Source organism: Vicugna pacos, chromosome 22 (assembly GCF_048564905.1).
Source record: "Vicugna pacos chromosome 22, VicPac4, whole genome shotgun sequence".
Taxonomy (NCBI): domain Eukaryota; kingdom Metazoa; phylum Chordata; class Mammalia; order Artiodactyla; family Camelidae; genus Vicugna; species Vicugna pacos.
In genome coordinates this window covers 11,062,390-11,076,326 of record NC_133008.1, presented here as the reverse complement: position 1 = coordinate 11,076,326, position 13,937 = coordinate 11,062,390, and the positions used below count along the sequence as shown (strand labels likewise).

At 38.2% G+C, this 13,937-nt stretch overlaps 1 protein-coding gene across 5 annotated transcripts in view; it reads left to right on the top strand.

The window, feature by feature from the left end:
* The window catches only part of CREBRF (CREB3 regulatory factor), a 50,345-nt gene that overhangs the window by 22,226 nt on the left and 14,182 nt on the right, over positions 1–13,937 (top strand). For all 5 annotated transcript variants that reach the window (XM_072947227.1, XM_072947222.1, XM_072947223.1 and 2 more), the window contains 3 exons: positions 4,732–4,926; positions 6,558–6,747; positions 7,994–8,067. In XM_072947227.1, the coding sequence (XP_072803328.1) occupies positions 4,732–4,926; positions 6,558–6,747; positions 7,994–8,067 (459 nt within the window). The remainder of the gene's footprint in view (positions 1–4,731; positions 4,927–6,557; positions 6,748–7,993; positions 8,068–13,937) is intronic.

Genomic DNA, 13,937 nt, shown 5'->3' with positions numbered 1-13,937 from the left:
TAAAAGAGAGCCATTGCTTTGTGTCTGCTGCATCTTTCGTTTGCAGTATTTTTCCATGTAAGAAAAATACATGCTATAATTTAATGAGCATGAAGGAGCCTCTGCTGTATTTATATATAGCGCATATAAATAAAAGGGAGGAAGAAAATGAAACCTTTGGGGAACTGGTTCACTCCAACAAGTACATGGTTGGGCTCTTGCCATCATTGGCTTGTACAGTTTATTTATGAAAATGGTATTGCCAAGTGGCACACAGTTTAAAATGCACAAAGAAGTGGAGATCTTCAAATTTAAGCAGAAGTTTTTTTTCATGAAAAATAATGTTGATACTATAACTTCTACATAAAAGACCAAGTTATTAGGAAAACAAAGTTATGAATTGTCGGAGAGCTCTTTCGTTGTTGGAATTTCCGGCTATACAAACGCTGACATTTAATTTTCAGGAAGGTTTTTCAGCCATAGTAGCTAGACTGTAGCCGGTGAAGCTTACTATTGCCGAGAGACTTTCCTCTGAGTGAAATCTTTCTGTTCACAAATGCTTAGATTTATGCATTTGATACAACTGAGTTGTTTGAGTTGGGTGGAATTTCAAGTAAGGAGGAGGTACTTCGCTGTGGAAGAAAAGAGCTTATGCCCTTTCCTTGGTTTGCTTTAGGACTCAGTATAGTCTAGTAGAACAGTTGTCTTTTCTACTTAGCAGGAAAACTTTTCTCTCAACAGATTAATAACATCTGCTTTGAGAGTTGTTTTGAGTCCCGTATTTAGAATTAGGGTAGGAAGGAGGGGAATGGTGAGAAAAGGAGTAATAACTAGGGTGATGACTTGGAAATGGAAAGAATGGGGAAGAAACACCTTTACCAACTGATGCTTAAAGGAATATATAAATCCAAGGAAGTCAATAAATCCCCTCGTCACCAACCAAGACAGGCAAGGACTATGCTGTTGATTCCATCTCTGGTTGTAGTTTTGCTTTTCTTTGACTTTTAACTCCAGTTTAAGTTCATCCTTGATCTTTTGACTTGGTTTCACTTGGCTAAATGTTGAGAGATGAGTAGGCCCATGAGGAGAGACTACTTTATAAGCTGATCCTCATTTCCATTTTCTCAGCCTTTTGACTCTCATGGGGAGGGGGAACCAGTGTTACAGCTGGTGATGTCCTGTCATGCCATAGTCTCTTGCCCTGTCGCTTGTAGGAGAAGCCTGATTTGTGAGCTCACTGGTATTAAGCAAGCGACACTGCTTTAAAGCAGAGATGCATTACCTGGTGCTCAGCAGGGTAAAGAGAGCTCTTCTCTTGGCACTGTTTAATGCATTTGGATGGCATTTAATTCACTTCACTTCCAGTTGACTTGAAGTAAAAAGCTCTTCGGTTAGTATTGCCTGGACACCTCTCACAAATTTTCGTGAATGATATGCTTTAGCCACAAATCAATATTTTGTGGTATTTTGGGGGCTTATTCACATTTGCTAATGAAAATTTCCCTTCTTGGAAGAAAGAGCTAAAGAAGCGACTTTAGGAATACAAGCGTGAATTATTGCAAGTGAGAAGCAAGAAGAAATTCTTTGAAGCAGGAAAGTGGGGATAGTTATAGTTTCTTCAGAGTGCTAGTTTTAGAGTGGGCTGGTTGGTTTAATTCGCAGCAGGCGGTTCACAAAGGCCCTTTTGTGATGACTCGCTCCCTTGATGCTGTTTCTTGGCAGTTGGCTACAACAGTGCCTGAGCCTACAAAGCTCCAGGAAAGGTGTAAAATGGAGTTTCAGTCCCTATTCTGGACTTGCTCCCAGGTTTTAATAGAGCCTATTCTGTGGACAGGCTACAACTGTTTGGGGTCATGGAATTACATGGTTATAAGGCTAAGAATTAGGCCCTCAGAACGAGAGTTTATTTTGTAATACCTACTAGACATTTTCATGATTGACTTTACCGGCTTAATGGCAGTAGTCTAGACTAACCAAAGATATGTGATCAGAATTTTAGGCAGTAAATACAGCCTTTTGGAATACCATTTGGTAATTGTGTCAGGGAGAAATAAGTTAGATGAACATGGTAATCCACCAAATGAAAAGAAAAGGGAAAAGCGTCATAGGAAGTGTTACATTAAACAGACCACTGATTCTTAAAAGAAATTGAAGGGGCTTCCTATTTTTGTGTTTGGCACTGTGTGTGTTAGATTACTGGCTATGCAGAGATGAGCAAAATAGTCATGGTCCTTATCTTCATGGAGCTTAGAGAGGAGTGGGTTTATTTACTGTCAGGTTTTTCTCCATCTTCTGATCTTACGTATATTGTGACTTGGCAAGAGAAACATGCAGGATGAGAGTTTCTTAAAACTTATTTGACCACGGAACTCACTTGGGATTGAAGGCATGTCTTATAGTAATATTGTTCCTCAGAACATACTTTGAAAAATATTTAATTACCTTTAATGCAAGACCAATGATCTGGGAATGTAATTTTTCTGCATCTACTTGATCACAGTAGTCGCTATTGAACAGTGGATGACTTTTACCAAATCCATTGTATGTGTATGAGATTATGAATTTATGGTGTATGCTATTAGAGAATGTTAAAATATTAGGTCAAAGAAAACTGATGTCCCTTAAATACTTTTTTGGAAAAAGACTGAAATTCATTCAGTAAACAAAACTGGTAACTAATTTGGATGGTACAGAAGAAATCCAAATCTTAATGACTCTGAATTTAACGTGGAATACATGTCAGGAAAAAAATCCACTTAGACCATTAAACCGGATAAGCACAGGAGAGGGTTGCCTGAGGAAGCTGTGTGTAAGGAAGTTTCCCTGATACTTCGGGCTGATGTAGACTTAGATGTGGAACACCGGTTCTCGACCCTGATAGGAAGATGAGAGTGTTTTGGTTGGTGTATCTCCCTGTGTTGAGGTGTTCCCAGCCATACTAGGGTAATCTTGGTGGGCCAGTAATTTTAACTTGGCCTTGTGGAGCAAGGGTCTTTTGAAAAAAGTCCATTTCTGATGGCACCATGTGGTCTTTGTACCTTTTCCAAAGTTAGGTTGATAACTAGACTAAGGTAAAATCCTTTCAATTATTTATTTATTTATTTTGTTGAGGGAGGTAATTAGGTTTTTTTTTTTTTTGATGGAGGTATTGGGGATTGAACCCAGAACCCGAGTGCATGCTTAGCATGCACTCTACCACTGAGCTATACCCTCCCCCCGAGATAAAATCCTTTAAAATGAAACATTAACACAAGTAAATAGGCCAAAGTTACCACTTCATGTATCTAACAAAATTTTTAAAAATCAGGTTTCTAGAAATGATTGTGTCACTCCACTTGTGCATCATTTCTTAAAAAAGAATCTAAGGTTCTCTGTCACACTGCATGCCGTGTTCTGAATTACTACATGAGCATTATAATGCTGTTAAGCCAGCAGTGTTACAAAAGCTTATTTGACTGTTGCCTTAAAATCATTCTGCTATCCTTTTTTCAAAGGTTATGCTTATTGAGGTAAAATTTTCACACAGTAAAATTTACCCCTTATTAAGTGTACTACTTTTGAGTTTTGACAAGTACATGCAGTCATGTAACCACTGCCACCATAATCAAGATATGGAATAGTTGGATTACCCCGAGATGTCCCTCGTGTTCTTTATAGGCAACCCCTCCCTCCACCCCCAACTCCTGGCAACCACTTTGTCCCTATAGTTCTGCCTTTTCCAGAATGTTGTATAGATGGAATCATGTTCCGAATTAATTTTTAATCTGAAGAAAACCTGGTAAAATTCTAAACTCCTATGTTTTTCCCAAAATGTGCAGATGTCATCACTTTCTTAGTGTTAGTTACAGAGGAGTCATGCTTTTAGGAGGGAGAGTGATCATTTTGCTTGGCCATTGCCGTCCAGTTTTTCCTGGCCACCTGAGGTTTAGGGCTGTGCACATCCTATGCACAGCCCATCTCCACTGCCCCAGGTATCCAGCACTAATCATGTGGAGTATACCTCTAAGACGGGCATGCTCTAAGGGTATTTCAGATTTACAGCTCATCCTGTATTGGGTGTAACCAGTAGTTCTAGCAGCTCAGAATTAAGAATTTTGTGCAAGTACCTACTAGTAGGGAAAATAACTTATTAAAAAGTGAAGTAAATGCAAATTACTTCCAATAAAATATTAGTTCAAATAGGCATATAAGTTTTTATTTGAATAACCTGTGTGAGAGCTGTCATTTTTGTCCTTTTACAAAAGCAGTAAGGGTGGGAAGTGGGAAGAAAACCACTGCTGCCTCACAGAGTTCCGCCTAGTGGGAAGCCGTCCCAGAAATGCAGACAGCTCTCTGTCTGGCAGTGCTTCAGTGCATAAATATTAGACGGAAGACATTTAAAATCACAGTATAGTGTGTAAGTACCATTATCTAATGGTACTTTGGATATTCCTGTGGCTATATTTCATTACTCTCTCAATCTTATGTGAAGATACAGAAAAGTATCTTACACTAAAAAAAGAAACCCAAGCAAGATAAACAGTGTAGTTATCTCTGTTTATTAATCTCTAAATATTTTGTGAGCTAGAGATTTCCATATTAAAAGTTACTTTATAGGTTTGGTTTTTTATCTTTGACATGCTAATAATGTTTTCAGATGAAAGGAAATGTGTCAGGTGGCAAATAGAAGGGTTATTTTTGTGTGTCTTGACTGGTTCATTGAAATTTATGGAACTTAAGAAATTGGGAGGGGCTGCTTTTTTTTTTTTCAAGGCTATGAGAATGATTCTGTAGAAGACTTGAAGGAGATGACTTCGATATCCTCTCGGAAGAGAGGTAAAAGAAGGTACTTCTGGGAGTATAGTGAACAGCTCACACCATCACAGCAAGAGAGGATGCTAAGGCCATCTGAATGGAACCGAGACACCTTGCCCAGTAATATGTATCAGAAAAACGGCTTACACCATGGTAAGAGGGGATTGCGATCACATATGTTGTGTCCCTCCCTCCCTCCCTCCCTACCTCTCTCTCTACTTTCTTCTTTTTGAAATACAGTTGACGTACAATATTATGTTAGTTTCAGGTGTACTACATCGTGATCTGACATGTGAATACACTATGAAGTGGTCACCATGATAAGTCTTAGTAACCATCTGTCCCTGACATTTCACATCACTTTTAAATAGAGGTACTAAACCGCAATGCTTAATCATCATCCACTGTCTGCAGGTGTTCAGCCCTTCCGAGCGGGCTGGAGGGTAGAACAGTGTGGAGCTGCTGTGTCTGCTGTGACTGCGCTTCACTCACAAATAGCTTTTATCCGTGTTGAGAGCCATCACCTAAACAGGGGGAAAAGCTTGTGTAAAAGCAATTTCTAGTCACTTGTTAGTCTACATATCCTACCCAGGAAATGACCAGGGGACTGCTGATCCCTCACCTGTCTCAGCTGCTGTAAACAAGAAGGGTTGGGGAGGGAGAGCATCTTGGGGCTCCAGCATCTCTGTCCTCCACTCGTGCCCACTCTCCAGGCCTAAATGTGAACGGGAGAGTGGAATCAAAACGGTGGTGGGGAGAAAGAGGAGCAAAAGGAAAGGAGAGGAAGAATAATTGTGGAGAAAAGGAATGGAGCAGAAAGAACTGAGTATTAGGAGTCAGGAGGGGCTTATAATCTTAGGTAGGCTGCATTTTGAACTGTGCACCCAGAAGGATGTAGTTAAGTAGAATTTCTTCTGCAGAAATGTTATTCCAATGTCTGTATGAGAAGAGGGAGGGCACTCATAAGCTTGGAGCTCAATAAACAGTTCAGTAGTCACTCATGCTACAGACTTAGCTAAGCGTTTTTGACATAGAAATTGTATCAGAAGTATATTTGTGTGTCATTTTCCCTCTCCACTGGCACTCAGGTCTGTACTGTCTTTACAGTGAATAAAGACCTAGCTTTTGACTTTAGATCAATTTTCTACCAGAAATGAAAAGACAGATCCAATAAATAGGTCCAGGTAGCATGTGGTGAGTGCTAGGGAAGTTGTTCAGGGTACTGTAATACCTGCAGTCATAGGGAGAGACTTCCTGAGTCTTCTGTAATGCTATTTATCAAACTAATTGAAGAAGTGGTTTCCAAAAAGGCAATCTTTGCTTGTTGGACTTTTAAGTCCAACACAGGAATATACATGTCTGACAAATTTTCAGTCATAGCAAAATGTCTTGGTTTGGATATAATTTTCAAACTCTCTGCTGACCACATCCTGTGCCCTAGCCCTGATTTTTGTGTGCAGGTGAACTTGCACTCCAGTCCTGGAGTTTGAAATGCTTATTACTGCCATGCAGATAATTAAGAACCTGTCATGCTGGGACTAGAAACCTTGAGGTGGAGAAGGGCTGGGAACAGGCTGGAGTCGTGCAGTGTTATTCCCGTTTCACAAGCTGGGAAGTCTGAGAGGAGGGCAGCCCCCTAGCATAGGTTGTTCACATGCTGAGACTTCTGAAAAAGAAAGGGGGGAGGGGAGAAATGGGGTTTTAAAATGTGGCTGTAGAAAATGTACCTCTTGTTAAATAAAAATAGGATGATCTCACTTAAGCTTCTTTTAAACCATCTATAGGGAAGTACGCTGTAAAGAAGTCACGGAGAACGGATGTAGAAGACCTGACTCCAAATCCTAAAAAACTTCTCCAGATAGGCAATGAACTACGGAAGCTGAATAAGGTGATCAGTGACCTGACTCCAGTTAGTGAGCTTCCCTTAACGGCGCGGCCAAGGTCAAGGAAGGAAAAAAATAAGCTGGCTTCCAGGTAAATGCTCATCCTGTTCATTCATGCGATTGAAGTCTAGGAGGTGGGGTTCGACTTCCAGTGAGCTTTTGTAGAGATGACCCTCGGCCATTTATTGAGAAATATACTTTTATAAATAGTGCAATGAGAGTATTACAATTTTTCCTTTGAAAGTAAAAGACGGTATTTATGCTTCATGGAGGAAGTTTTTAAAGAGGAGAGGTGAATGAACTCAAGAGCCTTACAGTATAACAATGAAAATTTTTATCATAGCTTTATTTTTTGTTTGTTTTGAAGTAAGTCAGGGTGTTTTTTTTTAAATGGAGGTATGACTTAACTTATGGTAGAATTCATCCCTTTTAGTGTACACTTCTGTGAGTTTTGACAAACATATCCAATCATGTAAGCATGACCGCAATCAAGATACTGAACATTTTTATCACCTTAAAATTTTTTCTTATGCCTCTTTGTAAAAGTGAACTCCTTCTCTCACTCCTCACCCATTGCAACCATTAATCTGTTTTCTGTTCCTTCAGTTTCGACTTTTCTGGAATGCCATATAAATGGAATCATACCATATGTAGCCTTTTGAGTCTGGCTTTGATTTCACACACAGTGAATTTGGGATTCATCCATGTTGCTGTGTGAAAAAATAGCTTGTTCCTTTTTATTGATAGTAGTAGTCCTTTAGAGTGACATGCTGCCATGCATCCGCTCACCAGCTGAAGGGTATTTGAGTGATTTTCAGTTTTTGGCGGTTAGGAATAAGGTCACCATGAACATTCACTTACAGGTGTTTATGGAAACGTAAGTTTTCATTTCTCTTGCGGAAATAGCCAGGAGTGTATGTTTACCTTTATAAGAAAAAGCAAGAGTAGCTATTTCCAAAGGAATGAAATAAATTTTCAGAAATATCTACTATTTTCCAAAGTAGCCGAATGTACTATATTTTACATCCCCACCAGCAACATATGAAGGTTCCGCTTACTCCACATCTTCTATAGCACTGGGTATTGTCAGTTTTTGTTTGTTTATTACTTCAGTGTACTGGCCGCAGCTTTATTTTTGAATGTATGCTAAAATTTAAAGAAATAAGTTTGGGTAAATGATTATATTGTATGTTTTGGAATAACTGAGTCCCTTGAGATAAACATCAGTAGGCAGTGATTTTTGGTTGCTGTTAGAAGATGTCTGACAGCAGCAAAAAGAAGTATATTTTGAATGTTCACTTGAAAAAGGCTGAACTGATTGCTCCTTCCTTTCACAGGGCTTGTCGGTTAAAGAAAAAAGCACAGTATGAAGCTAATAAAGTGAAGTTATGGGGCCTCAACACAGAATATGGTAAACTTACACTTTTAAGAATTTGATAAACTTCCTTTTACCTTGGTGACCATTCTCTTTTTCTTTGGTTTTGTTTTTTGCTTTCCATGTATCCTGCCCAGTTTTCGGCCTCTTTTGTTCGTCCACTCAGTAAGCTACACGCTCGCTCTCAGTCGTTCACATCCTCCTGTTAGTGTGTCTGTATCTGTGGCTCCTCAAGCCAGATCTCATCTCTGTCCTAAAGAGCTCATTCTGTTGTGACCATGGTACTCTCTGGCTTCTGCTTTACAGTTATGTTGCTGGGCTAGCCAATTTTATTGGCTAATGTATATTTTAACCTTTCAGTGGATAGTTTAGATACATGTTTTATAAATTTGATTGCCCATTAGAATCATCTGTGCATACATGTTAAAATGTGGACTCCTAGGCTTCTCCCCAGATCCTCTGAATTGTAATCTATGCAAGTGGAACCTGGGAATCCATATTTTTACCATTTCCCCAGATTACTCTTACGCAGCCATCCTAGCACATGTTTGGGAACTCTTGGCTTAGATCATTGCTTCCGGTCTTTCACATCACGGCACGTGCGGAAAACTGTCATCTCTAAGGCATCCTCTAATATAACAGAGTAGGCTGCTCCTGGCTGAGAGGATCATTGTCTCACACATGTGGAACACTTCTGCAGCATACCAGAGGGCTGGAAAGCTCTGCTTTTAATAAGCAACCCCCTCCTTCCCCCCTTGCTCTGTTGCTCTTTCTTAAGCCTGGTAACATAAAAGGCCGTATATTCCTTTGCCTCTAAAATTGTACTCTTCCCTGTGTAGCTCTTGGGCTAAGTTGTGTCCAAAAGTGAAACAGTGGCTAAATGAGCAATGATTATTTGTTTCCAGAGCTTTTCTTAAGTCCAGCATGATGTCTGGCACACAAGTGCTCAATTAACATTGTGCAGTTTTTCTTAATCCTTTATCTTGATGATCTTGTTTCCATTTGTGAGGACAGAAAGGGGATTTCCAACTGTGACGTTTACAACCTGTGAAATGAACTGATGGTTTTATTTATTAATGGCTACACAGGAACTCTTATCAAGGTATATGAATTAAGTAAAATAAGAGTTGGTTTGTTGGAGTGGCAGTCTACCCATTTTCCTATTATTCTTTCTTGCTGCTGAAGCATTTTGACCTTACACTCTGTGAGTATATCTGTACAACAATTGCAATGTCTTGGGCATTCATATTTCAGGGCCCAGTGACTCACACTGCAGGGAGAGGTGATGGGCCACTAGGAGCCTCTGGGTCTCTTTTTCTCTGGACACATGTAGGCATCTGTTTGTGTGGTTCAGTTAATATATCTATCTATCCATAAAGATGTACACCTGTGTGGCCATATATTTTTGCATTTGTATGTATGTACATGCACGCCCACACACACATGTTCTCCACTCTGGGGTGGAGAACAACTGGGGAGTTGGTAAGGGCCAGGACGGTGTGTATTTCTGAATATGTTCAATCTCAAATTGAGTTTTTGATGGCTGACTTAAATTTTCTTGTTTCCAAAGCTAACTTAAAGCCTCTGATATTTACATGTAGGGAAGGGCCTGTCTTTAAAGGGTAGCATTTTCTTCTTAGTTAGTCAGCACAGAGGGAGACGACCTTCCCCTTCTGTCTTACTAGCTTCTCTTCTCCAGTCTTGGGAAAGAACAGCCTTGACTATTGGTTTAGAAGACGTCTCCGAACCAATGAGATAATCCTGTGTGGTTTGCCACATGTAGTTTGAAAATTCTTCCCAGAGTTTCTGATACGTCTCTCAAGGGAACAGTGTCCTTGATTCCTCTCAGTAGCTGTGAGTCACTCCGTTACTGTTTTGTGGAACAGTTTTATCCACTGTCTATCTATTGACCTAATGGTTTCTAGAATTTGTGATTCACAAATCAGTGACATTTGAAAAAGATTTGGGGACTTGGGACCCATAGGATGGCCAGGTTTATATTTTGCCAGGTAAGGAGATTAAAAAGAACATCATCCATGACCCCTGTAATTTCATACAAGAAAGGACATTTTAGCTCTAAAACATTGAGACAGGCGTAAACTCAGAATAGAATAAAATATGCTTTATGAAAAATGTACTCTGTCATTCTTATCCTTTCTAATTTGTTATTAGCTAGCACCATTCCAAACACTAGCTTCAGGGACCCAGTACTGTTCTACTCACCCTGTCCTGTCCTGTCCTGCCAAACCTCCTCCTCCTGTTGACTCCTCCTACCCACCAGAAGCTGCCCTGTGAGTCACATGTAGGTTTGTTGACTCAGAATGAGAAGTAAAACTGCTAAGAGGACTGGACCTTCACCCTGATCAGCGTATTTTGTCCCTAAGCAAGCTATGTGAGAAAATTAAAACTAGAAAATTCTTGGATGAACATAAAATCAAAGCAGGAGGGATCTGTTACAGGTTGAGTGTTTGTCCTCACTTTCTGAGCCAGATGCCTCCACTTCCTCACCCAGGGGTTTTTGATGGTGTTAAATAGAGCCCTACTCCTCTGCCCTGCCGGCCCCCAGTGTCCCGGCATGGGTGCTGCCCGGATTGAGAAGAGCTCTTCTGTTCTGTTTCAGTTTCGATTTTATAGTGGGTTTTTTTTCCTTCTTTTTAAAGGTAACCAGGTTATTTTACCTGTTGAGGATGGGGGAACCTCATTGCTTCTCATAAATCCAGACTGCCTGTAAAGGTCCTTACTTATATTTGAGAAAATGGTGTTCTCTCTCAGTTATTCATTGAAAAGAAGCATAAATTTCTTGCTTCATGTGATTTAGGGAGTCAGTTGCGCTTTCCTTGTTTAGTGACACATTTTATATATATTGTCCCTACATGTCATTTTAAACTGCTTTCCTCCCAATTATTTCTCACTTTCCTCTTCAGTATCAGTCTAGATTGGTCTCTTCTCAGTATTAATAGATGAGGAATAACAAATCACTGTTGCAAAGCAGTCTGTAAAGTGGTAGAGAGTTATTTCAGACCATAGGAATCCTGTGTGTTGAAACTGGAAATGAGCTCCCCCTCACAACTTTACTAAGATGTAATTGAAGTATAGTAACTACATATTTAAAAAGTATTATTTGATTAATTTGGACATGTGTATATACATGTGAAACCAGTCAAGATCATTTGAACATTTTTATCACCTCCAAAAGTTTCCTAGTGCCCCTTTGTAAGCTAATCCTCTCCCTCCCTTCTATCCTCAGATAGCCACAATCTGCTTTTTGTCATGATAGATTAGTTTACATTTTCTAAAATTTTGTATTAACAGAATCCTACAATATGTTCTCTTTTTTTGCCTGGCTACTATCACTCTGCATAATTATTTTAAAGTTCCTCCATGTTTTTGCCTGTATCAATAGTTAAATCCTTTTCATTGCTGAGTAGTATTTCATTATAATAGATATACCACAGTTTGTTTATCCATTCTTCTGTTGATGGATACTTCAGTGGTTTCTAGCTTTTGCAGTAACAGTGCCACAGTGAATATTCTTGTACAAATGTTTAGGTGGACATATGTTTTAATCTCTCTTGGTTATATACATAGGAGTAACTTTATAAGAAATTGCCAAACTGTTTTCCGAAGTGTCTGTACCATTTTACATTCTCAGAAACAGTGTAGGAGGATTCTGGTAGGTTTACATCCTTGCCAGCAGTTAGTAGGGTCAACCTTCTTAATTTTAATTAACCTAATGGGTGTGTGGTGGTATCTCATTGTGGTCTTAATTTGCATTTCTTTGATTAATGATGTTGAACATCTTTACCAAATTTATTGGCTATTCATATATTTTGTGTGTGTGAAGCATCTGTTAAATAAAATGTTTAGCCATTTAAAGCCCTTGTCTTCTAAAAGTTCTTTAGATACAAGTTCTTTTTGTGATATATATATATATATATATATATATAGAAAATACTTTATTCTAGTCTTTGGATTGCCTTTTTGTTTTCTCACTGACATCTTCCAAAGAGCAAAATTTTTTAATTAACAGTTAGGTGTGTGATCGTTTTCAGGTTAATTTTTATGTGTGGTGTAAAAGCTAAGAGTTGATTTTTTTTTTCCCCATGTGACTATCCAGTTCATCAAGCACCATTTATTGAAAGGACTTTCCTTTTCCCATTGAATTGTTTTTGTATCTTTGTAAAATCAGTTGACCCTATATGTATGGGTCTACTTCTGGACTCTGTATTCTGTTTGTCTGCCTTTATGTGAATACACAGTATGTTACTGTAATTTTATAGTAAATCTTTTAAGTCTGATAGTGTTAGTCCTTGTTAGTCTTCCAATTTTGTTCTTCCCTTTCAAAGTTGTTTTGGCTATTCTAGGGCCTTTGCATGACCATGTACATTTTGAAATCAGTTTACAACTTTTTACCAAAAAAAAAGTTTCCTGAAGTTTTGATTGGAATTGCTTTGAATTTGTAAATCAATTTGGAGAGAATTTACCGTGTTAGTAGAATGGAGGCTTTCAATCCATAAACTTGCTATCTCTTTACATCTAATTAAGTCTTCTTTAATTTCATTGTGTCTTCTTTTATAGTTTTCAGTGTAGAGTGCTTGAACATCTTTTATCCTTTGTTAGATTTATTCCTGGGTATCTTATATTTTTTGGTACTGCTGTAAATGGACTCATTTTTGAATTTCAAACTCTTTGTTGCTAATATATATCTTGCTAAGTTTATTAGTTCCAGTAGTAGGTATGTAGATGCCCTGGGATTTTCTGTTTAAGCAGTCATCGCCTGCAAATAGAGTTGGGCTTTTTCCTTCATTCTTGATCATTATGCCTTTTAATTCTATTTCTTGCAATGTCTAGGACATTAAATAGAAGTGGTGATTGCTATGTTTGCAATCTCAGAGGGGAAGCTTTCACCTTTAAGTTGGTGTTGGCTGTAGCCTTTTTTGTAGATGAGATGCTCTGTGTCATTTTGAGTAAGTTCCCTTATTTTTCTAGTTTGATTTATCATGAATGGATGTTGAATACTGTCATTTACTTTCTGTGTGTGTGCGCATTTATTGGAACACTTTGTTCTCCCTTATTCTTGGTTTTATATCACATATCCCCCTGTTAATGTGGTGAATTACATTAACTGATTTTTGATTAAACCAACCTTCTGTTCTTGGAGTAAACTCTATTTGTTTATGATGTATTTTCCTTTTTATATTAGAGTCTTTTGCAAATATTCTGTGAGATTCTATTCCAGTATTTTAAGTTGGATTCTGTCGCTAATATTTTGTCAATTATTTTTATGTGTGTATTCAAAAGGGATATTGGTCTGTAATTTTCTTTCTTTGTCAGGTTAGGTATTTGGGGATACAGGCCTTAGAGAATGAATTAGACTATCATCTTTCTTCATTTTTGAAAATGTTTGCCAAGATTGACTTTATCTCTTTATTGTACATTTGATAGAATTTTCCATTAAAATCCTCTGGGTTTTCTTTTGGGAATATTTTTTGATAAATTCAAAAACTAGAAATTTCTTTACTAGAAATGGGCTATTCAGATTTTCCAATTCTTCTTGTGTCAGTTTTGTTAAGTTACATTTCAATAAATTTGTCCATTTCATTCAAGTTGTTGAACTTCTTGACATAGCATTTTCATATTATCTTTTTAATGGTTCTAGATTCTGAGGTGATAACCTCTTTTTCATTTTAGGTCTAGGTGATTGAGCAATATAGCTGGGGATGGGGATGAGGGTAGCAGAGGGTATCAATTTCCATATTTTCAAAGAACCAGCTTTTTGCTTTGTTAACTTTCTCTACTGTGTGTGTTTATGTTCTGTTTTATTGATTTCTGCTCTTATCTTTATTATTTCCCTCCTTATATATTTTTGGTTAGCTTTGTTCTTTTTTTTTAAAGCTTCTTAAGGT